This window comes from Moschus berezovskii, chromosome X (genome assembly GCF_049115385.1).
Source record: "Moschus berezovskii isolate FMDL1 chromosome X, NW_MosBer_1.0, whole genome shotgun sequence".
NCBI lineage: Eukaryota > Metazoa > Chordata > Mammalia > Artiodactyla > Moschidae > Moschus > Moschus berezovskii.
This window is the reverse complement of record NC_142488.1, coordinates 51371812-51397794: the sequence shown is the minus strand read 5'-3', so window position 1 is coordinate 51397794 and position 25983 is coordinate 51371812. Positions and strand designations below refer to the sequence as shown.

At 40.2% G+C, this 25983-nt stretch overlaps 2 protein-coding genes and 1 pseudogene across 6 annotated transcripts in view; 1 reads left to right on the top strand and 2 right to left on the bottom strand.

The window, feature by feature from the left end:
* LOC129535017 (X antigen family member 5-like) overlaps positions 1-25983 on the bottom strand; it is a 247618-nt gene that overhangs the window by 156363 nt on the left and 65272 nt on the right. The gene's annotated exons all lie outside the window — the stretch shown is intronic.
* LOC148773301 (X antigen family member 5-like) overlaps positions 1-25983 on the top strand; it is a 57930-nt gene that overhangs the window by 17902 nt on the left and 14045 nt on the right. The window contains exon 2 of one of the 3 annotated variants that reach the window (XM_088834112.1): positions 709-796. The exons of 1 other annotated variant lie outside the window; for it this stretch is intronic. In XM_088834112.1, the coding sequence (XP_088690238.1) occupies positions 709-796 (88 nt within the window). Of the gene's footprint in view, positions 1-697; positions 797-25983 lie in introns of all 3 variants that reach the window. One more of the 3 variants, XM_088834114.1, reaches the window with a different exon arrangement.
* On the bottom strand, positions 21630-25199 carry LOC129535566 (heat shock transcription factor, Y-linked-like; annotated as a pseudogene).

Genomic DNA, 25983 nt, shown 5'->3' with positions numbered 1-25983 from the left:
ATTCTACATTACCATAAAACCCTCTGGAAAATGCAGACCAGTGGCTCTTTATCTTGCCTTAAAAAAAAAAATGTCACTTGGGAGCTTTAAAAACTATAATATCCAGGATATCACACTTAAATATTCTGAACTACTAGGAAATGTTAGGAATTAGGGCCCCAGACATAAGCAATGCTTAAAAAACTTCCTGGGACATTCTAACATGCATCTAGAATTAATTGCTGAACCAGTTAAAAAGCTAGGCTTCTGCTGTTTTCACTGGAAAACATGGCACGTGACACATTTGTGTGGGCTTTAAATTCAGAGGATAACTTACAGTAATTAATTTACCTGGTTTAGCAAGAGGGCTAACTCTCTTCCTGCTCAAGAGGAAGATGACCCATCAAAAGGCCCTATAAATCCGCAGCCTCCAGATTAACTCAAGGAAACAGAGGAGAAAGTCCCCCCCCACCAATCTTCCTTCATTTCAGCTAACATGTGTCTCCCTTTCATTTACAGGATGTCTAATTAAGAAGCTATAGCCCTGGTTTAAAGTCCATATAAACTCTTTACATCCACTCTATGTGTTTGACAGACAGCTTACATGGGTGTAATAAAATAAATACTTTCTAAATATTTTTAAAAAAGAAGAAGCACCAATGTATTCACTCTGTCTCTGTCTCTGTGTCTGTTTGTCTCTCTCTCACTGCCATGTGAGGACACAACAAGAAGACAGCCATCTATGATCCAGGAATGGAGCTCTCACCAGAATCCAACCGTGCTGCCATTCTGATTTGGACTGCCAGTCTCCAGAACAGTGAGAAATAAATTTCTGTTCCTTAAGTCACCCATTTTATGGCATTTTGTTTGGCAGCCTGAGCCGACAAACACAGCTTTCCAGCCAAACATTAAAATAATCACATTGTTGGACTTCCCTGGTGATCTAGTGGTTAAGAACCCATCTGACAATGCAGGAGACATGGGTTCAAACCCTGGTCCAGGAAGATTCCACATGTCATAGGGCAACTAAGCCTGCATGCCACAACTGTTGAACTCACGTGCCTCAACTTCTAAAGCCCGCACACCCTTGAGCTCATGCTCTGCACCAAGAGAAGCCACCACAATGAGAAGCCCATGCAACACAACTGCAAAGCACCTCCCACTTGCCACAAGTAGAGAAAACCTACATGCAGCCATGAAGACCCAGAGCAGCCAAAAATTAAGTAATTAATGAAAATAAAAAATGATAAAAATAATCATCACATCGTCAGCATTATATCCATTCAAAAGTATTTATCAACAGTCTAGTCTGTTCTTCAGCCCCTTTATATGTGGGAACACTTCAGTGAATTAGTCAAGGCAACCCCTGAGAGGTGATCTGAGAAAGTAGCAGAGTGTCCAGAATTATTAACATAAAAGTAGGGAACAGTAGTACTTTGCTTTTGGACAAAGTAATGTGTACATTTCCCCCTCTACAAGAACAGAAATTTGTCAAGAGAAATGTCCTATGATCACTAGTTAATAATGTATTACTTCCAGGAAAGGAATTGCTGGTTTGATAATGTCTATACTTGATTGTGAGTAGCATAGATCACCGTCATTCAGAGGGCAGAAAATTTCTCTGAGCTTCTGCTGGGAGTCAGGCTCCAGGTTCTGGACTGAAAAGGAACTGAGTATATAGTTATAATTATGCAGGATAGACAGACGAGAGCCAGGGGATGCTTAGAAGAGAGCCCTGTAAATCTGGTGGCCAGGAATGGCTTCTCCCAGGGAATGATGTGTGGGCTTTAGTCTATTTCATTACAGATCATTTTAATCTTTGTTCATTACTCCTCTTGTTCACTAATAATATAAATCTCTCTAGTCAATTATCTCCATGTTATAGATGAGGTAATTGAAAATCATTCCATTGTGTGGATATGCCATCATTTGTTTAACAATACATTGATTGATGGATATTGTGGTTGTTTCCAGTCTGTAGTTTAATAAGTAAAGCATTCATGTAAAAGACTTTGTGTAGATATATACTTTCCTTTGTCTTGAAAAAATACTCAGGATTGGAATGGCTGAAGCCTATAGTATGTATGCCTTTAACTTTTTAATAAAGTGTCTGGTATACATAATTGCACTCCCAGCTATGTAGGACAGTATGACTCAGTTATATATGAGTTCCATTCTTGAAAACGCTTGGTATGGTCAGACTTTTAAATTTTCACAATTCCAATAGGTGTGTAGTGGTATCACATTCTAATTTTAATTTGCATTTCAGTATATTGAGCATATTTTCTGGTGCTGACTTGCCAGCCATATGTATTCTGGCCTGTTCTAATCTCTTGCACAGATCTTTGGGGTTGTTTATCTTTTATATACTATTAAGATTTACTATTGATTTTTATTTATTCATTCTGAAACTTTGTTGTGATGTGCCTTTGTCTAAAGCTTCACTTGTGCTGCACTCTCATGGCCTTCATTTTTAGGACCATTGTTTCATTATTTCTTTGATAATTTTTTCTCCCTTTTTCTCTGTTCAGAGTACCTGGACATTTTCTTATGTTAACTGAGGGCCACATTTATTAGGACTTCATTTGTTTACTTTTCTCCTCTTTTTTTTTTTTTAATCAACTAACTGGAAGATTTGCTCAGCATCTCTGTTCTCAAGTATTCTAGGGACTTCAGAGTCAGTGAATGCATGGAGATTCAGGCAGAGTTGCCGGCCTGGAGAGGGCAATGGATACTCTGGCCCATGCCTTGTCCTAGTACCTCTTCTACTGGGTGTTCAATTTTATACTTTATCATAACCTGTAGCAAACTGCTAAACATAAATATTTTTGGACTAGGAAAAAGAAGAAGGCAATAATATTAACAAAAGAGAAACTTTCTTCATGATAAAAAGCTAAATCTTGGCCAGCAGTGACCCAAATATTCTACCTATGGGAAGACTGCTTCTCATGTGACCAAGAAGTCATTGAGGTATTCTCTTTAACTGGAATCATTCTATACTTGCAAAGATTTACTCCTAGAACTTGTGAACCCATGGTCTTAAGCTTCCTAAAGCTCCAATTCCTTGCCCTCTGACCTTGGACTTTGAGAGAGTCTTTGAAAGGAGAAGAATTGCCTACCCTGGCTGTCTCCCAAGGCAAAGATTCAAAGGAGAGGTGAAGACAAGATGGTGAAGTGGCAGGACTTGAGCGCACATCCTCTCCCCAAAACACTGAAATCACAACTAACTGCTGAACAACCATCGACAGACAGACTGGAACCTACCAAAAACGATGTTCTACATCCAAACACAAAGAATAAGCTACAAACACAAAGAATAAGATGGAAACAGGGGTGCAGTCACAGTGCAGTCAAATCCCATCCCCACTTGGTGAGCAAACCACACACTGAAAAATAGCTACATCACAGAGGTTCTCCCACAGGAGGAGTTCTAAGTCCAATGTAAGGCTCCAGAGTCCGGGAGTCTGGCTTGAGAGCTGAAACCCACAGAGCATTTAGCTTTGAAGGCCAGTGGGACTTCATCACAAGAACTCAAGAGGACTTGGAAAAACAGAAACTCCACTCTTGGAGGTTGCACACAAAGTCATCTGTGCACCAGAACCTGAGGAAAAAGTTGTGACTCATGGGACCCAGGGTGAGGCTTATCTTCTGGTGTTGGAGGTCTCCTGGGAGGCAAGGGGCAACTGCAGTTCACTGTGGGGAAAACGTGTAGTGGATGCATCAGAATGTACTCACTGGCATGAGTTCTTCTGGAGGCCACCATTTCAACACCAAGACTTGGTCCCACCCAAAAGCCTGTAGGCTCCAGCGCTGGGATGCCTCAGGCTAAGCAACCAGTATGACACGAACACAGTCCCACCCATCAGCATACAGGCTGCCTAAGTCTTCCTGAGCCGACAGCCACTTCTATATACACCTTTTGACATGACCCTGCCCATCAGAGGGACAAGACACAGTTGCACCCACCACTGGGCAGACATTAGTCCCTCCCACCAGGAATCCTGAAGAAACTCTCAGAACAACCTAACCCACAAGGGGAAAAACAGTAAAAGCAAGAGGAAATACAATCCTGCAGCCTGCAGAACAGAGACCATGAATACCGAAAGTGAGTCAAAATGAGATAGCACAGGAATATGTTTCACACAAAGGAGTAGGGTAAAACCCCAGAACAACAACTAAGCAACGTGGAGATAGGCAATCTATTCAAAAAAGAATTTAGAGCACTGAGAGTAAAGATGATCCGAGATCTCAGAAGAAAACAATGGAAGGACAGACTGAGAAGATACAAGAAATGTTGAACAAAGAATTAGAAGATCTAAAGAACAAAGTTGCTCAGTGTATCCGACTCTTTGCAAGCCCATGGACTATACAGTCAATAGAATTCTCCAGGCCAGAATACTGGAGTGGGTAGCCTTTCCCTTTTCCAGGGGATCTTCCCAACACAGGAATCGAACCCAGGTCTCCCGCATTGCAGGCAGATATTTTACCAACTGAGCCACAAGGGAAGCCCAAAAGTACTGGAATAGGTAACCTATCCCTTCTCCAGGGGATCTTCCCAAGCCAGGAATCGTACCAGGGTCTCCTGCATTGCAGGCAGATTCTTTACCAACTGAGCTATGAGGGAAGCCCTCATACACATGGACCACAGCCTTGTCTAAGTCAATGAAACTAACCCATGCTGTGTGGGGCCACCCAAGACGGACGGGTCATGGTGGAGAGGTCTGACAGAATATGGTCCACTGGAGAAGGGAATGGCAAACCACTTCAGTATACTTGCCTTGAGAACCCCATGAACAATATGAAAAGGCAAAATGACAGGATAATGAATGAGGAACTCCCCAGGTCGTTAGGTGCCCAGTATGCTATTGAAGATCAGTGGAGAAATAACTCCAGAAAGAATGAAGGGATGGTGCCAAAGCAAAAACAATACCCAGTTGTGGATGTGACTGGTGATAGAAGCAAGATCCGATGCTGTAAAGAGGAATATTGCATAGGAACCTGGAATGTTAGATCCATGAATCAAGGCAAATTGGAAGTGCTCAAACAGGAGATGGCAAGAGTGAACGTAGACATTCTAGGAATCAGTGAACTAAAATGGACTGGATTGGGTGAACTTAACTCAGATGACCATTGTATCTACTACTGTGGGCAGGAATCCCTTAGAAGAAATGGAGTAGCCATCATGGTCAACAAAACAGTCCAAAATACAGTACTTGGATGCAATCTCAGAAACGACAGAATGATCTCTGTTCGATTCTAAGGCAAACCATTCAATATTACAGTAATCCAAGCCTATACCCCAACCAGTAACGCTGAAGAAACTGAAGTTGAACGGTTCTATGAAGACCTACAAGACCTTTTAGAACTAGCACCCAAAAAAGATGTCCTTTTCATTATAGAGGACTGAAATGCAAAAGTAGGAAGTCAAGAAACACCTGGAGTAACAGGCAAATCTGGCCTTGGAGTACGGAATGAAGCAGGGCAAAGGCTAATAGAGTTTTGAACGCACTGGTCATAGCAAACACCCTCTTTCAACAACACAAGAGAAGATTCTACACATGGACATCACCAGATGGTCAACACCGAAATCAGATTGATTATATTCTTTGCAGCCAAAGATAGAGAAGCTCTATACAGTTAGCAAAAACAAGACCAGGAGCTGACTGTGGCTCAGATCACGAACTCCTTATTGCCAAATTCAGACTTAAATTGAAGAAAGTAGGGAAAACCACTAGACCATTCAGGTATGACCGAAATCAAATCCCTTATGATTATACAGTGGAAGTGAGAAATAAATTTCAGGGACTAGATCTGATAGACATAGTGCCTGATGAACTCTGGACAGAGGTTCGTGACATTGTACAGGAGACAGGGACCAAGACCATCCCCAAGGAAAAGAAATACAAAAGAGCAAAACGGCTGTCTGAGGAGGCCTTACAAATAGCTGTGAAAAGAAGAGAAGTGAAAAGCAAAGGAGAAAAGGAAATATAGAAGCATGTGAATGCAGAGTTTCAAAGAATAGCAAGGAGAGATAAGAAAGCCTTCCTCAGTGATCAATACAAAGAAATAGAGGAAAATAACAGAATAGGAAAGACAAGAGATCTCTTCAAGAAAACTAGAGATACCAAGGGAACATTTCATGCAAAGATGGGCTCGATAAAGGATAGAAATGGTATGGACCTAACAGAAGCAGAAGATATTAAGAAGAGGTGGAAGAATACACAGAACTGTAGAGAAAAGATCTTCACGACCAAGATAATCACAATAGTGTGATCACTCACCTAGAGCCAGACATCTTGGAATGTGAAGTCAAGTGGGCCTTAGAAAGCATCACTACGAACAAAGCTAGTGGAGGCGATGGAATTCCAGTTGAGCTCTTTCAAATCTTGAAAGATGATGCTGTGAAAGCGCTGCACTCAATATGCCAGCAAATTTGCAAAACTCAGCAGTGGCCACAGAACTGGAAAAGGTCACTTTTCATCCCAATCCCAAAGAACGGCAATGCCAAAGAATGTTCAAACTACTGCACAATTGCACTCATCTCATACACTAGTAAAGTCATGCTCAAAATTCTCCAAGCCAGACTTCAGCAATACGTGAACCGTGAACTTCCAGATGTTCAAGCTGGTTTTAGAAAAGGCAGAGGAACCAGAGATCAAATTGCCAACATCTGCTGGATCATGGAGAAAGCAAGAGAGTTCCAGAAGAGCATCTATTTCTGCTTCATTGACTATGCCAAAGCCTTTGAATGTGTGGATCACAATAAACTGTGGAAAATTCTGAAAGAGATGGGAATCCCAGACCACCTGACCTGCCTCTTGAGAAAGCTGTATGCAGGTCAGAAAGCAACCGTTAAAACTGGACATGGAACAACAGACTGGTTCCAAACAGGAAAAGGAGTACGTCAAGGCTGTATATTGTCACCCTGCTTATTTAACTTCTATGCAGAGTACATCATGAGAAACGCTGGGCTGGAAGAAACACAGGCTGGAATCAAGATTGCCGGGAGAAATATCAATAACCTCAGATATGCAGATGACACCACCCTTATGGCAGAAAGTGAAGAGGAACTAAAAAGCCTCTTGAAGAAAGTGAATGAAGTGAGTGAAAAAGTTGGCTTGAAGCTCAACATTCAGAAAACTAAGATTATGGCAACTGGTCCCATCACTTCATGGCAAATAGATGGGGAAAGATTGGAAACAGTGTCAGACTTTATTTTTTGGGGCTCCAAAATCACTGCAAATGCTGATTGCAGCCATGAAATTAAAAGATGCTTACTCCTTGGAAGGAAAGTTATGATCAACCTAGATAGCATATTAAAAAGCAGAGACATTACTTTTCCAACCAAGGTAACACTTCCTCCTCTTCTTCCTGTCCCCAAGAATGGGAAATGCAAGATGCAAACAGCCTGGTTATGGTTTAGAAGATGTCATAAACCTCAGACCCATGAAACACGCATCAGTGAGGAGGGGAAGACTGCCAGGATTCTCGAAAATCCCGTTTAGTTTCACTGCACTCAGTAGTGTGCTAGAGCCATGTCACACAACAATCGTTTACCTGCTCATTCCTAAATTTCAAGGGGTTTTACAAACTGACTTGTAGATTGTTAGCTGCTCAACATTAGCAATGGTGACAGTAATTACACCACAAAAATTAGCCAGCAAGTGCTACAGACCAGTGCAACTCTCTCACATCCCCACCGCAGCCAGTTTCAGTGCAGAGCCAGAGTGCTGGAGTGGAGGGAGTAGGTGCCATAGCTATGCTGTTCTTTCTTTTTTTAGTTTCTTTTGGCTGTGCTGTGTCCTCGTTGCTGTGCCCAGGCTTTCTCTAGTTGCGGCAAGTTGGAGGCTTCTCTTATTGCAAAGCACAGGCTCCAGTGCATGTGGGCCTCAGTAGGTGCGGCACACGGGTTTAGTTGCCCCATGGCGTTTGGAATTTTCCAAGAGTAAGGGGAGAACCCATGTCCCCTGAATTGGAAGGCAGACTCCCAACCCCTGGACTCGAGGGAAGTCCTCTATGCTGTTCTTTTAGTTTACACACCAGGGCAGAGACATCACTGTGAGTTGACATCAGGTGAGTTGTTAGGTTGTTGTCGTTTTTCAGTTGATAAGCCATGTCCCACTCTTTGAGAACCCATAGATTGCAGCACACCAGGTTCCCCTATCCTTCACTGTCTCCTGGAGTTTGCTCACATTCATGTCCATTCAGTCAGTGATGCTATCTTACCATCGCATCCTCTGTGGCACCCTTCTCCTTTTGCCTTCAATCTTTCATAGCATCGGGGTCTTTTCCAGTGTGTCAGTTCTTCGCATCACGTGGCCAAAGGATTGCAGCTTCAGGTACAGCATCAGTCCTTCAAAGAAATATTCTGGGTTGATTTCCTTTGGGATTGAGTGGTTTGATCTCCTTGTATTCCAAGGGAATCTCAAGAGCTTTCTCCAGTATCACAGTTCAAAAGTATCATTTCGTTGGTGTTCAAACATTTAATTGTCCAACTCTCCTATCTGTACATGCTGCTGCTGCTGCTGCTAAGTCGCTTCAGTCATGTCTGACTCTGTGTGACCCCATAGACAGCAGCCCACCAGGCTCCCCCGTCCCTGGGATTCTCCAGGCAAGAAGACTGGAGTGGGTTGCCATTTCCTTCTCCAATGCATGAAAGTGAAAAGTGAAAGTGAAGTCGCTCAGTCGTGTCTGACTCTTAGCAACCCCGTGGACTGCAGTCTACCAGGCTCCTCCATCCATGAGATTTTCCGGGCAAGAATACTGGAGTGGGTTGCCATTGCTGGGAAAACTTTAGCTTTGAGTAGATGGACCTTGGTCAGCAAAGTGATGTCTCTTACTGTATGGCAGAAAGTGAAGAAGAACTAAAGAGCCTCTTGATGAAAGTGAAAGAAGAGAGTAAAAAAGTTGGCTTAAAGCTAAACATTCAGTAAACTAAGATCATGGCATCTGGTCCCATCACTTCAAGGCAAATAGATGGGGAAACAGTGGAAACAGTGACTGACTTTATTTTTCTGGGCTCCAAAATAACTGCAGATGGTGATTGCAGCCATGAAATTAAAAGATGCTTACTTCTTGAAAGGAAAGTTATAATCAACCTAGACAGAATATTAAAAAGCAGAGACATTACTTTGCCAACCAAGGTCCATCTAGTCAAGGCTATGGTTTTTCCAGTGGTCATTATGGATGTGAGAGTTGGATCATCAAGAAAACTGAGCGCCAAAGAATTGATGCTTTTGAACTGTGGTGTTGGAGAAGACTCTTGAGAGTCCCTTGGACTGCAAAGAGATCCAACCAGTCCATCCTAAAGGAGATCAGTCCTGGGTGTTCATTGGTAGGACTGATTTTGAAGCTGAAACTCCAATACTTTGGCCACCTGATGCGAAGAGCTGACTCACTTGAAAAGACCCTGATGCTGGGAAAGATTGAGGGCAGGAGGAGAAGGGGACGACAGAGGATGAGATGGTTGGATGGCATCACTGATTCCATGGACATGGGTTTGGGTGGGCTCCGCGAGTTGGTGATGGACAGGGAGGCCTGGTGTGCTGCAGTTCATGGGGTCACAGAGAGTCGGACACCACTGAGTGACTGAACTGAACTGAACTAGGGTTTTCATGGCTTTCCTTCCAAGAAGAAAGTGTCTTTTAATTTTGTGGCTGCAGTCACCGTCCACAGTGATTTTGGAGCCCAAGAAAATAAAATCAGTCACTGCTTCCACTTTTCCCCTATTTGCCATGAAGTGATGGGACTGGATGCCATGATCTTAGTTTTCTGAATGTTGAGCTTTAAGCCAACTTTTTCACTCTCCTCTTTCACTTTCATCAAGAGGCTCTTTAGTTCTTCTTCACTTTCTGCCATAAGGATGGTGTCATCTGCATATCTGAAGTTATTAATATTTGTGCTGGCAATGTTGACTCCAGCTTGTGCTTCTACCAGCCCAGCGTTTCTCATATTGTACTCTGCATAGAAGTTAAATTAGCAGGGTGACAATATACAGCCTTGAGGTACTCCTTCTCCTATTTGGAATTAGTTTGTTGTTCCATGTCCATTTCTAACTGCTCCTTCCTGACCTGCATTCAGGTTTCTCAAGAGGCAGGTCAGGTGGTCTGGTATTCCCATCTCTCAGAATTTTCCACATTTTATTGTGATCCACACAGGCAAAGGCTTTGGCATAGTCAATAAAGGAGAATTAGATGTTTTTCTGGAACTCTCTTGCTTTTTTGATGATCCAGTAGATGTTGTCAATTTGATCTCTGGTTCCTCTGCCTTTTCTATAACCAGCTTGACCATCTGGAAGTTCATGGTTCACGTATTGCTGAAGCCTTTCTTCAGAATTTTGAGCATTACTTTACTAGTGTGTGAGACGAGTGCAATTGTGCAGTAGTTTGAGCATTCTTTGGTATTGCCTTTCTTTGGGATTGGAATGAAAACTGACCTTTTCCAGTCTTGTGGCTACAACGGAGTTTTCCAAATTTGCCAACATACTGAGTGCAGCACTTTCACAGCATCATCTTTTAGTATTTGAAATAATTCAGCTGAAATTCCATCACCTCGATTGGCTTTGTTCATAGTGACACTTCCTAAGGCCCACTTGACTTCACAATCCATGATGTCTGGCTCTAGGTAATTGATCACACCATTGTGTTTATCTGGGTCATGAAAATCTGTTTTGGACAGTTCTTCTGTGTATTCTAGCCACCTCTTCTTAGTCTCTTCTGCCTTTGTCATGTCCATACCATTTCTGTACTATATTGAGCCCATCTTTGCATGAAATGTTCCCTTGGTATCTCTGATTTTCTTGAAGAGATCTCTAGTCTCTCCCATTCTGTTGTTTTCCTCTATTTCTTTGCACTGATCGCCGTGGAAGGCTTTCTTATCTCTCCTTGCTATTCTTTGGAACTCTGCATTCAAATGGGTATATCTTTCCTTTTCTCCTTTGTTTTTCACTTCTTTTCTTTACACAGGTATTTCTAAGGCCTCCTCAGACAACCATCTTGGTTTTTTGCATTTCTACTTCTTGGGGATCATCTTGATAGTTTTCTCCTGTACAGTGTCACAAACCTCTGTCCATAGTGCATCAGGCACTATGTGTATCAGATCTAGTCCCTTAAATGTATTTCTCACTTCCACTGTATAACCATAAGGGATATGATTTAGGTCATACCTGAATGGTCTAGTCATTTTTCTTACTTTCTTCAATTTAGATCTCAATTTGTCATTAAGGAGTTCATGATCTGAGCCACAGTCAGTTCCCAGTCTTGTTTTTGCTGACTGTATAGAGCTTCTCTATCTTTGGCTGCAAAGAATATAATCAGTCTGATTTCGGTGTTCACCATCTGGTGATGTCCATGTGTAGAGTCTTCTCTTGTGTTGTTGGAAGAGGGTGTTTGCTATGATGCTTGCTATGACCCATTCTCTTGACCAAACTCTATTAGCCTTTACCCTGCTTCATTCTGTACTCCAAGGCCAAATTTGCCTGTTACCCCAGGTGTTTCTTGACTTCCTACTTCTGCATTTCAGTCCCCTATAATAAAAAGGACATCTTTTGAGGGTGTTAGTTCTCAAAGGTCTTGTAGGTCTTCATAGAACTGTTCAACCTCAGCTTCTTCCACATTACTGGTCAGAGCATAGTCTTGGATTACCATGATATTGAATGGTTTGCCTTGGAAAAGAACAGAGAACATTCTGTCGTTTTTGAGATTGCATCCAAGTACTGCATTTTGACTTTTTTCTTTACTCTGATGCCTACTCTATTTCTTCTAAGGCATTCTTGCCCACAGTAGTAGATATAATGGTCATCTGAGTTAAATTCACCCATTCCCGTCCATCTTAGTTTGCTGATTCCTAGAATGTCGATATTCTCTCTTGTCATCTCCTTTTTGAGCACTTCCAATTTCCCTTGGTTCGTGGACCTAACATGCCAGGTTCCTATTCAATATTGCTCTTTACAGAATCAGACCTTGCTTCCATCACCAGTCACATCCATAGCTGGGTGTTGGTTTTCCTTTGGCTCCATCCCTTCATTCTTCCTTGAGTTATTTCTCCACTGAAATCCAGGAGCATATTTGGCACCTACTGACCTGGAGAGCTCATGTTTCAGTGTCCTATCTTTTTGCCTTTTCATACTGTTCAAGGGGTTCTCAAGGCAAGAATACTGAAGTGGTTTGCCATTCCCTTCTCTAGTGGACCACATTCTGTCAGACCTCTCCACCATGACCCATCTCTTTTGGGTGGCCACACATGTCGTGGCTTAGTTTCATTGAGTTAGAAACTATCTCAGATTGTCTAGTTTTCTGTGATTGTGGTTTCAGTCTGTCTGCCCTCTCTCAGCGCCTACTGTGTTTCTTTTGTTTCTCTTACCTTGGACATGGGGTGTCTCTTCACAGCTTCTCCAGGAAAGTGCAGCTGCTTCTCCTTACCTTGGACATGCGGTATCCCATCCCATCTGCTGCTCCTGTCCTTGGACATAGGGTATTTCCTCATGGACGCCGTTCCTGACCTTGGACATGGTGTGGCTCCTCTCAGCTGCTGCTCCTCACCTTGGACGTGGGATAACCATGGCTCCTGACCTTGGATGTGGGGTTGCTCCTCTCAGCTGTTCCTGTGAGTGAGCCACTCCTGCGCCATGCAGACACCGCTCTTGCACACACAGATTTTACTTTTCTGTGTTATCTTTAGCTTTGATATCAGGGTGATGCTGTACTCGTAGGATGAGTTTCCAGGTTATCCTAACACTATAGCATTTTGGAAGAGTTTTAGAAATGCATGTGTTAACATTTCTCTTAATGGTTCATAAAACTTACCTGTGAGGCCATCTGGACCTTGAATTTTGCTAACCGGAAAATTTTTCATCACAGTTTCAATATTAGTGCTCTTAAAGCTGTAATCATATTTTCTCTTTCCTCTTAGTTGAGTTTCCAAGAATTTGCCTGTGGCTTCCAGATTCTACATTTTATTGTCTTAAAGATGTTTGTTGTAGTCTTTTATGATCCTTTGACGTTTCTGTGGCATCACTTATAACATCTCCTTTCTCATGCCTAACTTTATTGATTTGAGTGTTCTCCCTTTTTTGTTGATGAGTCTGGCTCATGATTTATGTATTTTCTTTATGCTCTCCCAGGGCCTCCTTTTAGTATTATTGATCTTTGCCATTGTTTTCATGTTTTTTTTTTTTTTCTGTTCTATTCTCTATGATTTTTTTTCCCAAAACTAATTTTTGGTTTTGTATGTTGTCTTTCTCTAATTGCCTTAGCTCTAAGGTTAGGTTGATTATTTGAGACATTCCTTTGTTATAATCTTTACTCTTAGTGTTTTTCCCTGTTTCATAGCTTTTATGCAATCACATTTTCTCATTTGTTTGTATGAGTTTATAAACATATATTATATATATTTTTTTCTTCTCTCTGATTTCTTCATTGATTTCTTGGCCATGTAGAGGTGTATACATGAGCCTCAATGTATTCATGTTTCTTAGTTTTTTGTTTTTGTTTTGCTCCCCCCATAACTGACATGTAAATCATAACATTGTGGTAAAAAAAAATGCTTGATACAATTTTGATTGTCTTAAATTTACCAAGGCTTGTTTTGTGATCCAGTTTGTGATTATGCTAGACATATTTCATTTGCCCTTGAGAAGAAACTGCGTTCTGCTGGTTTTGGATGAAATCTACTTAAGTATCAATTAAATTGTCAGGTCTGTTGTCTTATTTAAAGCTTGTGTTTTTTTTAATACTTCATTTTTAAATTGGAAGATAATCATTTTCCAATGTTGCTCTGGCTTCTGCTGTACAAAAGCATAGATCAGCCTAAAGTATACATATGTCAGTTATTGTGTAGTTAATCATTTGTTGTTGTTGTTTCATTGTTCCACGCCCTTCTTAAATGTCTCCTGCATGGTCTCCACTTATTTTCTGAGACGTTTGATCATCTCTACTGTCATTACTCTCAATTCTTTTTCAGTGACACTTCCTATTTCCTCTTTAATTATGTCTTGTGTGTTTTTACCTTGTTTCTTTGCCTGCAACATACTCTACTATCTTCACATTTGTTTATCTTACTATGTTAATGGTCTTTTCTTCCCAGGGTGCAGGGTTGTAGTTCTTGCTTCTGGTCTGCGCCCTGAGTGGATAAGTTTGGTCCAGTGCTTGGGTTTTCTTGAAGGTGGAGGGACTGCCAACTATATTCTTGTGGCCACAACTGAGGCTTCTCTCTCTCACAGCGGGACCATGTCAGTGGTGTCTTTTGCAGGTATGTACGGGTTTACTCTGGCTTTAGGCAGTCCGTCTGTGGATAATTTGGTGTGTGTTTCTGTCTTGCTTTTGCGTGGTGTGAGGCATCAGCTCTGGATAGTACAGACTTTTGTGTGGAATTGGTTCTTATTTTCAGATGGAGGCCTTCATAGGGACTCTCACCAATTAATATTCACTGGAACCAGGAATTATCTTGTGGTCTATGATCCTCGATACAGTGCTGAAACCCTAGATGATCAGGCCCAACTTCTGGTCAGAGAACCAAGATCACATAGTAAGAGATTAGACAGAGGATTGGAGAAACACAGAATAATGGTAAGAAACCAAAAGCAAACAACAAGCAAAATAACACAAGCAATAATCACAATAGGGAAGAACACAGAATCAACAATAGAACTAAGCAAATAACTTGCAAGACATAAAACACCACCAGAGCAGAGTGCCACTTGAAGAATAAAGAAAACAAATCTAACAAAAATGACAAAAGCTTTCCCACAGAACAACAGAAAATCACAGCTAATATAGAAACATACACCTATTAAGACAAAAATGACAAGAGACAACATCAACCAAAGGCACAGATAGCAGGAAAATAAGTACACACTATATACATACAAAAAATAAATATATGATTTAAACAATCTTAGAACACCAAATAAGCAAGAATAATAACAAGAAAGCCTACAACTGAGAAAAAGAGTGAATCGACCACACCGCATAGCAAAACATCGCAAATATAACGGATATTACCTAGGGTCCTGGTTGTCAGTGTTCTGGTCCCAACATGAGGCACAGCACAGCTCCGCATCTCCAGAAAGCTCTCCCAAATGTGGGGAGAACTGAACTCTGGATCTGCAGTAGGGACAGGTCAGACTCTAATCTGGGATAACTCCTGTTTGTTCTCAGAGCTGCCACAGCCTGGACATTTTCATTCATTGGAAATCTGTTGTCTATTTACATATCCCATAGACAAAAAGTCTGCATAGTTGATTGTATGGATTTAATCTGAAGCTCGTTCAGCTGGTGGGAAAGTTTTCAATCCTTTCCCTTAGTTTCCCTGACCCTGGGTCTCAGATGTAGTTTTATGAAAACCTCTCCATGTGGTCACCAGGGAAGCCTACCCCAAGACTCTTGTGGAACACTTAGGTCTGCCTTGTTGAGCACCGGAGGAAGTGGTATAGCTGCTTGGACTGTAGGAGCACTGGTGGTGTCAGTTTTGCAGAGGAGCCAGCAGCCATGGGCAGAAAAGTTATGGCCCTAAAGGGATCATTTTCTAGCCTGTGGTGGCAGAAGCATGAGTGGTAGTCTGGCTAGTCTTTCTCTATTGCCTGATAGTAGGTCTTAGCATGTGGGAAGAGGGGGGATTCCATGGTGTCACCACCTCCTCTGTGTGACTGACCCCAAAGGTCCTGCTTCTTTGTCAGTTTGGGATTTCTCGAAAGGCATTCCTTTCTACACATTTTGTTGTTCCAGATCCATCATTCCATCTCCACATACTTATAAGCAGTTCCCTCCCAGGTTGGCTTTCTAACACCATGTTTCATCTTCCAGGCCCTATGCACACTTGTTGACCTCTCTGTTTGTTTCTCACTCTATACAAACTATATTTCATCAGCTTCTTCACCTTGCTTCCTTTCAGTCAAAAGTAGTTTAAGGTTTTGTGAGATGACTTGCTTGAATCTTCAAACTATTCCATGCTTCTTGATCTCCCACTGCAAGACACAGGTTTGGTCCTATTCTTCTCGTCCTCCTTCTACCATCTTCCCTCGATTCGTCCCAGTTATGTCTAGATTCCATGTAGTCCTCTCTGTTGAGCAAGGTCTTCTGCTAATATTCATCTGATACTCTGGGGAAACTGTTGCCTTTATCAAAGTATTATTTGTGATGCCTCCATGGGTGGAGTTGCACTCAATGTCCTTTTACTTTTCTTCCAACTTGGAACTTCTGGTTCTCTTTCTAGGCAAGCTCTGTAATACCTTTTTGCATGCCAGTAAAACAACCAACTTTAGTTGACGTGAATTAATCTGTTTGATTGGAGGTTACATACATACACACATAACTGGCACATCTTTGACTTCGAACATGCAGACAAGCACATTTATTTTTCCTGAAATTTCTGCTAATGAGGAATTGCCATCAGCTTGAAGAAACGTAGTTCTTTTCCAGATAAGAGATGATACAGGAATTGGGCTCAAAAGTCAGTTCCTGAAAATATCTAGCTATTGGTCAAACTGTCCTGACATTTTCGCAGAACACAGATTCCTTATTTCTGCTCTGGAGACTTAACTGTTTTAAGTGGGTGTCAAAGGTCAGAGACTGGCATGGGCATAATTTAATTCTTGTATAAGAAGATGGCAAGTGCCCAGGAATGTAACAGTTGGTTGATGATAGCTTGAAAAAGAGAGAGAAAAAATATTACAAAAAGAAAAAGGAATGTGTAGTTAGTCATTTAATCTTAATAGGTAAACCTTAATTGGTGTCTGGATCATAGAAAAAGCAAGGGGATTCCATAAAGTCATCTACATCTGCCTTATTGTCTCTGCTAACAGTTTAGACTGTTTGTGAATGTGAGGTCATTTGGTCTTGTCTGACTCTTTGTGACCTCATGGACTGTAGCCTACCTTTTCTTTCTCCAGGGGATTTTCCATACCCAGGGAATCTGGGTCTCCTGCATTGCAGTCAGATGCTTTACCATCTGAGCCACCAGGGAAGCCCTTAGACTGTGCGGAGCACAAGAAATTGTGGAAAATTCTTAAAGAGATAAGAATACCAGACCATCATACCTGTTTCCTGGGAAACGTGCATATAGGTCAAGACACAATAGGAGGAATTGGACAAGGATCAATGAACTGGTTCAAAATTGGGAAGGAAATACATCAATTCTATATGCTGTCAGCCAGCTTATTTGACTTCTGTGCAGAATACATCATGGAAAGTAACTTGCTGAAAGAATCTGAAGCTGGAAATAAAATTACTGTGTGAGAAATACGAATAACCTTAATTATAAGATGACACCACACAAATGGCTGAAAAACACTAGGAACTAAAGAGCCTTCTGATGAAGGTGAAAGTGGTGAGGGGAAAAGCTGGATTAAAACTCAATATAACTCATGTACACCCAGGGTGGATTCATGTCAATGTATGGCAAAACCAACCAATATAATATTGTAAAATAATTAGCCTCCAATAAAAATTAGAAAAAACACACACACACACACACAAAGTAAGATCATGGAGTTTGGTCCCATCATTTTGAGATATATCAAGGGATACAATTGAATAAGTGATAGGTTTTACTTTCTTGACCTCCAATATCACTGCCGGAAGTGACTGCAGCCATGAAACTAAAAGTCACTTGCCCCTTGGATGAAAAGCTATGACCAATCTAGACACCACATTAAAAGGTGGAGAGATTACTGAAAAAGGTCTGAACAATCAAAGTTGATTTTCAGGTGTAATGTATGGAGGAGAGAGCGGGACCACAAGAACTGAGCACCAAAATACCGATGCTTTGCAACAGTGGGGCTGGAGAAGATGTGTAAGAGTTCTGGGGTGAGCATGGAGTTCAAACTAGTAAAGCATGAAGGAAATCAAGTCTGGCTATTCAGGGAAGGACTGATGCTGAACAGGAAGAGCCAATATATTGGCCACCTGAGGCCAAGAGCAAAATCACCGGAAAGAAACTGGTGCTGGGAAAGATTGAGGGCAGGAGGGGAAGGGAACGACAGAGCATGAGATGGCTGCAAAGCATCACTGACTCCAAGATCATGGGTTTGAGAAAACTGTGGGCACTTTGAAGGGGGGGGAAGCCCGGGGTTCTTGCTGTACATGGAGCTGCAAAGAGTCAGACAAGACTGAATGACTGAACAACATCAAAAAATTGGTATTGGCAGTGCTTGGGAGATGGTTCAGATAGCATGTTAACTCTGTCATTGTGCCTGGGATGATAAGTGAGACTGAGGACAATTAGAAAGAATACAGTTCTTGTCAGTTTCCTTCTTTTCCTCCCTCAAAATGTACTTCTCACAATGTCTCTTGAGAGTTTTCCAGAGGAGAACTCCTGCAGTCATGTGGTATCCTGAGATGGAAACCTTAGCCCCCATGCCCCTTGGATCAACAACCTTGGTCTTAGACAGAAGCAGGCACTGTCTCTAAGTGTCTGCTAGAGCTGCCCATCTTCTGATGGATTAACAGGCATGGTATGTGATCTTAGAAATGGGGTGAGAGGTAAACAAACTTATAGCTTCTTGGTCAAACTCTGTAATCCAGTGAGCAGCATCTTTGACTTGTGCATCCTAGTCACCCTTAGGAATGCTTACAAGGGGTTACATTACTGAGCATGGAAGCTGGTAGGTGGCTGGATCCATTTTGACTTTGCCACTTGCCTTCTCTGTGAATAGACCATTCCTCTTCTCTTAATGTCACAGTCTTTGTCTTCCGATGAAGGTTGAGGATTGTGGAAGTGAGTGAATGCATGTGAAAGCCCCATAAAACTGATGACAGGGAGTACACAGTTTTCCTCTTTGAATCAGATCTCAAGACTTTTGGCTTTATAGATTTGCACTATCAATGCATCTCAAATATTCATAACATTTTTACTTGATGGTTGCCACACAGAGTTGAAGCCCAGATGTCCTGTATAGTCAGCATCTTAGCAGTGTGGCATGGCCTGGACATTTAAGGTATTAGGTAAGAAGAACGTGGGCCATGTTATATGTTATTCCGTCTATTTTTACCTGTCTGTCTGATACACTTGGGAACGGGGAAGACAACTTCCACCATGTGGGAACAGAATTCCAGATTTCCTCCTTAGTTTCATTTGATTCCTTAGAGTGTTCTTCATTATTGTTGAGTGTGCAGCCTCCATGCTTCCCATTAAATCTTCACAGTACATTTCTGGCTAAGAAGGAAGGTAGTATCCTCTTACAGGAAGGACTTGGTTGAAACTCCAGGCATCTACTTAGCCTTCTCTGGTACTGCCACATTAGAAGGTGGGTGTTTTGTTATTGCCAGACACAGTAGACCTCTAAGGTCCCACTTAACTTTTGCTGGGCTGATTGGGAGAGTACCATAGTTTTCAACTATGTTTGGAGGGAGTAACTTGGTTATTATCGAAATGCTTTCCAAGCTTTGAAACTCACCCGTTTGTCTTGCACTTTGAAAAGAGAAAGTAGACTTTTGAATGGGCATTTTAATTTGTGCCTCTTGTATTTTTGAAGTAACCATTTCTTCAACTGAAATCTCTAATGTAAAAGTCAAAAAGAAAACCCAGACATACACTCACAAACACATTCTTACTCTGATGGACACACACAAGCACAGTCACAAACTTATATGCTCAAAACACAATTCACAAAAGGAAAAGAAAACCCAAGGACTCACTGAAGGACAACTATGAACTGCACAGAAGTTCTCTGTGACTTGTTTCTAGGATTAATGTTGGAAGTTATTTTGTAGTTGAATGATTTCACTCTAGTTACATTTTAAATCAGAATGTTTTAAAACATATACCTTTGTTCTGCATTCCAGGGGATCTTAGAATATTTTGTATATAAGACTATTGTGTGATTTGCTAAAATGAAAATAATGTTGTAGGATAACAGTATTGAAGACATATTGACCTCTTTAGGCCCTGCAGTTACCCATTTGCTTGCTGTATTTTAAGCATCCAATTCCATCCTCTGACCTTCTCCTATCAATTTTTTGACTCTTTGCCCCAATCTTCTGCATTTACCTCACTTAAAATTTCTACTTCACTTTTACTATTTTAGGCACCAATTATAAAATAAATAAATAAAGGAAAGAAAACTGAATTCATGTACCATGTTTACCTAGTACATTGAGTATATTCTCTATAAGCTTTTGAGAATGAAAGGTACTGATATGTTAAAGCCGTATGGGAATTGATCACCAAGGTAATGTATCATGTAACCAGGCTTCCCTTGTTAGGGCAATTGAGATGCAATTTAATAATATGTTTCCAGGAGGGAACAAAAACAGTAGTTTTTAAACATGACATGTTGGAGGTCCTTATCCATGCCTTTTCCAAGTTATCACAGAGGACTAACTGAATTAATCCTGTTCTTTTTGAGAAGGACTGCCACTCAAAGCAGAACATGAAAAGAAGTTAAAAGGGAGCGAGAAGGAATAATCAGTATATGGTAATGAAATAGAAGATGTAATCGCATTTAGGATGATATTTCTAAAAACATGCAAATTTGACTACATAGTAAGATGCCTGAAATCTAAAACAAGGTCACTGGACTTTGTGCTTGAAGTGATAACTAAGGACACCAATTTCATAACTTACAATTGCTGTAAAATGCTTACCTCTCTAGCATGGTATTCTCACCTACATTTAATGAAAGTTTTCAGTGAAAGTAAGAGTGTGGTGTGTGGACAACTCCCTTATCTACACAAATATTCCACAGATTTCACTGTCCATTGGCTGCAAGAATGAGAATGGAGGTCTTAAATTGGTGTTGTCCTATGTGGATTACCATAATAAAACAGGGACATGACTTGATGTTTCCACCGCTGTCTAAAGGAATGTCCACAAATTTGACATTGCCAAGATTTCTAGGTAGTGTTCATGACAATCTGGATAGTCCAACAAGCAGACACTCTCCTCAGAGTAGTTCATTGTGAAATATATTAAGGATCAGCCATTGATTTGGATCCCTGGTTACTCCATGACTTTTCTAGATGATTAAATTGAATGATTCCTGCTTTTAAAAACATATCTCTATAACTACTACTGAAATTTAGGGAACTGGGGCCTGAAACAACATGCTTAGAATGGGTTCTTATAGACTGTAGACGTCATGAGAGCAGCAATCATTTTATAATTTGAATTACCACGTTACATTCATGTAAACATAATAAATATTTATCATTTTGGGAAACATTCTCAGTAAATAGGAAAGGTCAATTATGATGACAGTGCAGGTTATGGGATGTTGTTGAGTAGTGTATATAGCATTTGGTTGGTTATTACATTTATTGATAATTCAGTAAGTACTTAAAATGTGTCATTTTCAGGCTCTAAGTTTTAGCCAATGTGAAAGATACATAAAGAAAAGAGGGTAGACCCAAAACACATCGAAGACCTGATATCTGTGCATGCCTTGATAGGAGGGCAAACAGAGGTTTCTTCCAAGCCTAAGAAAGAGTTGAGGCAAAGTTGTGAGATGGGGCTTAGCATGACTGAAAGTAGTTTGAGTGATTGTAGCTCCAGAAGCACAGTGTAACAGAAAGATAATGAAACAACTAAGGAAACAGATATCATGTCTTCAAAGAACTTGTTAACCATGCTGAGGTGCTGCAATCACCACAAGGAATTTATTCTGTCTCTGTGGGAACAGATAAACAACATCTAAATATGCATTAGGAAATATAGCGTGGAATCTTGGTGGGAGGAAATAAAGGCATCCCTTAAGGAGAGCAGCGCAAAAATGACCCTATATAATACCACTTGTAAAATACCTGTCTTGTGCTGACCATGGGCCAGTCATTGACTATGTCGTGTTATCTTTGGTATCCCAGTGATGGTATGATGGTGATCATGATTTTGGATATGCTACAACATCTATATTTTCAAGTATGAAATGAATTTCTCTAATGAAGACCATCTGTCTAACTATACAATAACTCTATCCAATAACACATATAATATGATATAACTGAGAATGCTCTAAGGTATGTTCTGTGTATTTGCATTTTTTGATTTTATTTGTATCTCTTCCTCCTCCCATACCATCCTAATTTAGACACCCATTCATTTCAGCGGGGATGATTTCAGCAATCACTTTGACATCCATTACCTCTTTTTCCTTTGTTCTCCCTTTCTTGCTTACAAACAATTGATTAGCTGTCATTTACCTAGGATGCGTAAAGAATGTTTCCTTGAACTAAAGAGTTTGTAAAACAAGGCAGTAAAATAGCCAGACATTGAAATAAGGCCTCATTTTACTCTTATTTCAAAATAGAAAATGAAACTCTGAAGATGAACATGTAACTTTATTGTTCAAATATGAGAATTGTAGGAATTTGTTGACATCTCCCACCATAAATTTTAATCTTCATTATGCTGTATAATCTGACATTTTTTGATAGATCAGTTTTAATTAGGATGGTTTTCATATAATGAAGATTCTTGATAAGTTGACCTTGAAAGAGAGGAGACAGATGTGTAATGGATTCTTGGCACTGGGGACCATGAGTTGCCTCTCTGTTGCAGGTTAGGAAAAGGATTGTCATGGGCTGACATATCGCTGTACCTAACCGGAAATTTAGAAGGCTCCACCATCAGTCCAAAATAACTGCTCTGTAATGGAAATATGATGTAGTTCTGGGAAGTAAAAGTTGTTGCAGTAGCAAAGTTCTCAACGCGGCCATTTGCTTGAGTGTAGCTGCGATGTGACTGCCGATTAAAAATGCTCCACTGATTTAAAACAGCAAGTTGATCTATCACAATCTGTTCTGTTTGTCTAACTGATATTGATGATGGGGAAGGGAAATCACATGGAGATAAGGCACTTGTGTTAGCGACTGTCTGCCTGGTATAAGGCTCTCGTATGAAAGGCACACTTAAACTTGTAGCGGCTGAAAATGCACTCTCCCCACTAGTTTCAGGAAGAAAATTAGAGTTACGATCATCTATGTTGCCCCTTGCTTTAACATGATTCTTCTTGTAATCTCGAACTAATGAAGATATTGGAGAGACCTTTTTACTCCCAACTCTTCTTTTCATTCTTACTATAAGTTGGGGATAGCCTCTTTTGAAATTTGGATTACAATAGATCTGTAACTAAAATCAAAGGAGAAACTATTTAGTTTCTTTATAAACCAAGGTAAAACTGACAAGCAAAACTAAGCTATAAAAATTTATTCTTTTAATGATACCAATTAAATAGCATCAAATAAAACACCTTCATTAGTAGTTTTACACCTTACATGTTAGAAACAATTATGAACCTCAAGTAAAAATATGTTGTAAACATATACAGTAAATACAGTAAATACCAAGTAAAAATATGTTGTAAACATATACAGTAAAATCCCACTTTAATTAGCTTCAGGGCTTGTATCCAGTTTCCAGTTGCTAGGAATGTTTGTTAAATATCAACTACCAAATGTTTGTAAATATTTTAACCTCCAGCTGTTCTCAACTTCAAAAAATAAAACTTTTTCCACAGTTTATCATCTCAATTTTAAATGCAGTTTTAGCTACATATATGAACATGCTTTCTAGGTCACGTGATTTATTCTTACATATTGCCAATAATAAGTGAAAATTTTGGAATACCTTGCTCAAAACAGAGACATTGTTTTCTTCCAGAAAGTCAGCTAATGAAGCAGATCTTTGAAAAGTTTGTTTTCTAAATCCATAAATGTTAAGCTGTCGAACAAAACTTTTCATACTACCAGTTGCAAATATTCTGAAAGGGCCTTTTCTTTCCAAGACTTCTTTCTTGAAGACTTCTTCATTGATCACTATAGAAGTGCCACTTTCATCCCACCAAATAGATTTAAACCGATCACTTTCAACTATCTTCCAAAGTTTTTGAGGAAAATTGCGTAAAAGAAAATCGTCCACTTCATCTGTTTCAGAGACAGAAAATGTGTCCTGTGGCGTTTTAATCACAACTTCCTCAAACAAAGCCTGAAAAGCATCTTCTTCAATCTTCGATCTCAAAACTGAGTCCTCAGTAAGTGTGTAATCACACAAAGGAGATCTAATGGAGGTTTCTGAACCAGTTGATTCATCTTTAGGAGGCACATCTTGAATTTCTGAAGAAATATGTGCCATATCAAAGAAATCTTTCTTCAGATACTTTTCTTATGTGTCTGATTTTATACACTGCAACTTCAAATGCTGCCTGGCTGGCCTACAGAGATAAACTCTCTAGACCATCACAGTGGTTCTCAAAGTCAAAAAGCTGTGACATCACAAAGTCACCGGTCTCCTAGCAATTGAAGGGTAATGTTCAACCAGTGTTTACTTCTGTATCAACTTAAAATTCAGGCCGCTTACATAAATAGTAACCAAAAATATGAAACCTGCAAAATCTCATTCCTAAATAATTTTTACACAGAAAAATGGTTTATCACGCTTCTATACACACATTCTTAATATTCAGTAATGTTACCAAACCAAACTTGGGTCTGCTCGCTTCTGTGCAATAAAGTCAATCAACTGACTGTGGGTTGCAGTGAAAGCAAGTGTAGTGTTTATTGTAGGACCAAGCAAGGTGTCCTAGCAGCTGGTGATTAAAAGACCCACACTCCCCAAATGCTTTCAGGGGAAGGATTTTAACGACAGAGTGAGTGTGGGCCATGGGGTGTGTGATCAGTTTTAGGACATTCTACTAATGGCCTGTTACTGAGGATATTAGGACACAACATCATTGACCTGCTAGTTCCAACTACTCTGTGGTCTGTGTACTTCAATTTCAGCCTAGTTGGGGCTTTAGCATCTCTAAAACTGCTCACAGGATATCGCTCAGAATAGTATCTATGGCCCTTGAGGAGGGACTAAAGATCCTTGACTTTGCTTAATGGCTAAATCATTATTATTTTATATGGGCTGATTATTTTCCTTTGTTTCTGCCTTTTCTAACTTCTCTGATTAAAATTACTCTTGGAACACGAGGAGGTCTACAATCTCCTACCTCTCTCTTGCTTTTTTCATACTTTTCAATCTCAAGAAGAGACTGTTTAGAACAAGAAAGGAAATAAATTGTTGGACTTAGAGGTTGATCATAAATGTGACAGAAAAATCTCAGTTGCAGGTTCGATTTCTGTTTCAGATTCCCCAGCTCTTGGAGTGTTTGAGTCAACAACAACTTTGGCTATTACCTGTTGAAATGGAGCTCAGAGTTGGAAATAATCCTGAGATCTAATATTTTCTGTTATGCAAACAATATATCTGACTATTATTGTCATTAAACCCAGACAAACTTTTGAAAATTGGTAGGTATTTATTAAAAAGAGGGGAGTGATATAAAAGAGTCCTCATATTTTAGATGCATCCAAGAAAATACATTTTGAAGTATTTCCACTTTACATATATTCAATAACCAAGTAGGCTTTTGAACCATTCTACTTTTGGGTTTAATTTTTTTCCATTGCTGTTACACTTAACAGGAATTATAAGCCATTGTACTTTTTAAAAATATTCTCATACACACACACGTATATAAGTATATATGTATATATATATATATATGTCAAAATATAATTTTAGCAACTTTATTCAGTTGGCCATACTCTCAGTTCACCACCAAGGTCCTAAATGAACCGTTTGGGAAGCCCAGTATTACTTAATAATTTTCTGGCTGAATAATCCAGATCCTGTTGCTGAAAGGCTCTCCCTAAATCTAGATCATCTTCCACTATTCTTTCTGTAATAAGAGATGGAGTTCATATATATGAGGACACCTTGAGCCCATAAAATCGCAACTCTCAGTTACTTAAAAATATTGTTCTAAGAAAGTTGTTGCTCTCCTCACGTTGGATACAATTTTAAACATTCAAGTCTGCAGTAACATAGAAACATGTCTGAACCACATGCACAATGGTCAGCTAGCTGGACTTGGGATAATGGCTACCCATTTAATGGGTAAAACAGATGCACAGTGCACTGTGCATAGATCATAATCAGGCTCTTTTGGCTAGCTGAACATTAAAAGTATACGATGTGTACATCAAAATCACTTCTCCATAATTCAGTATGTAAAATTTTCTTTCATCA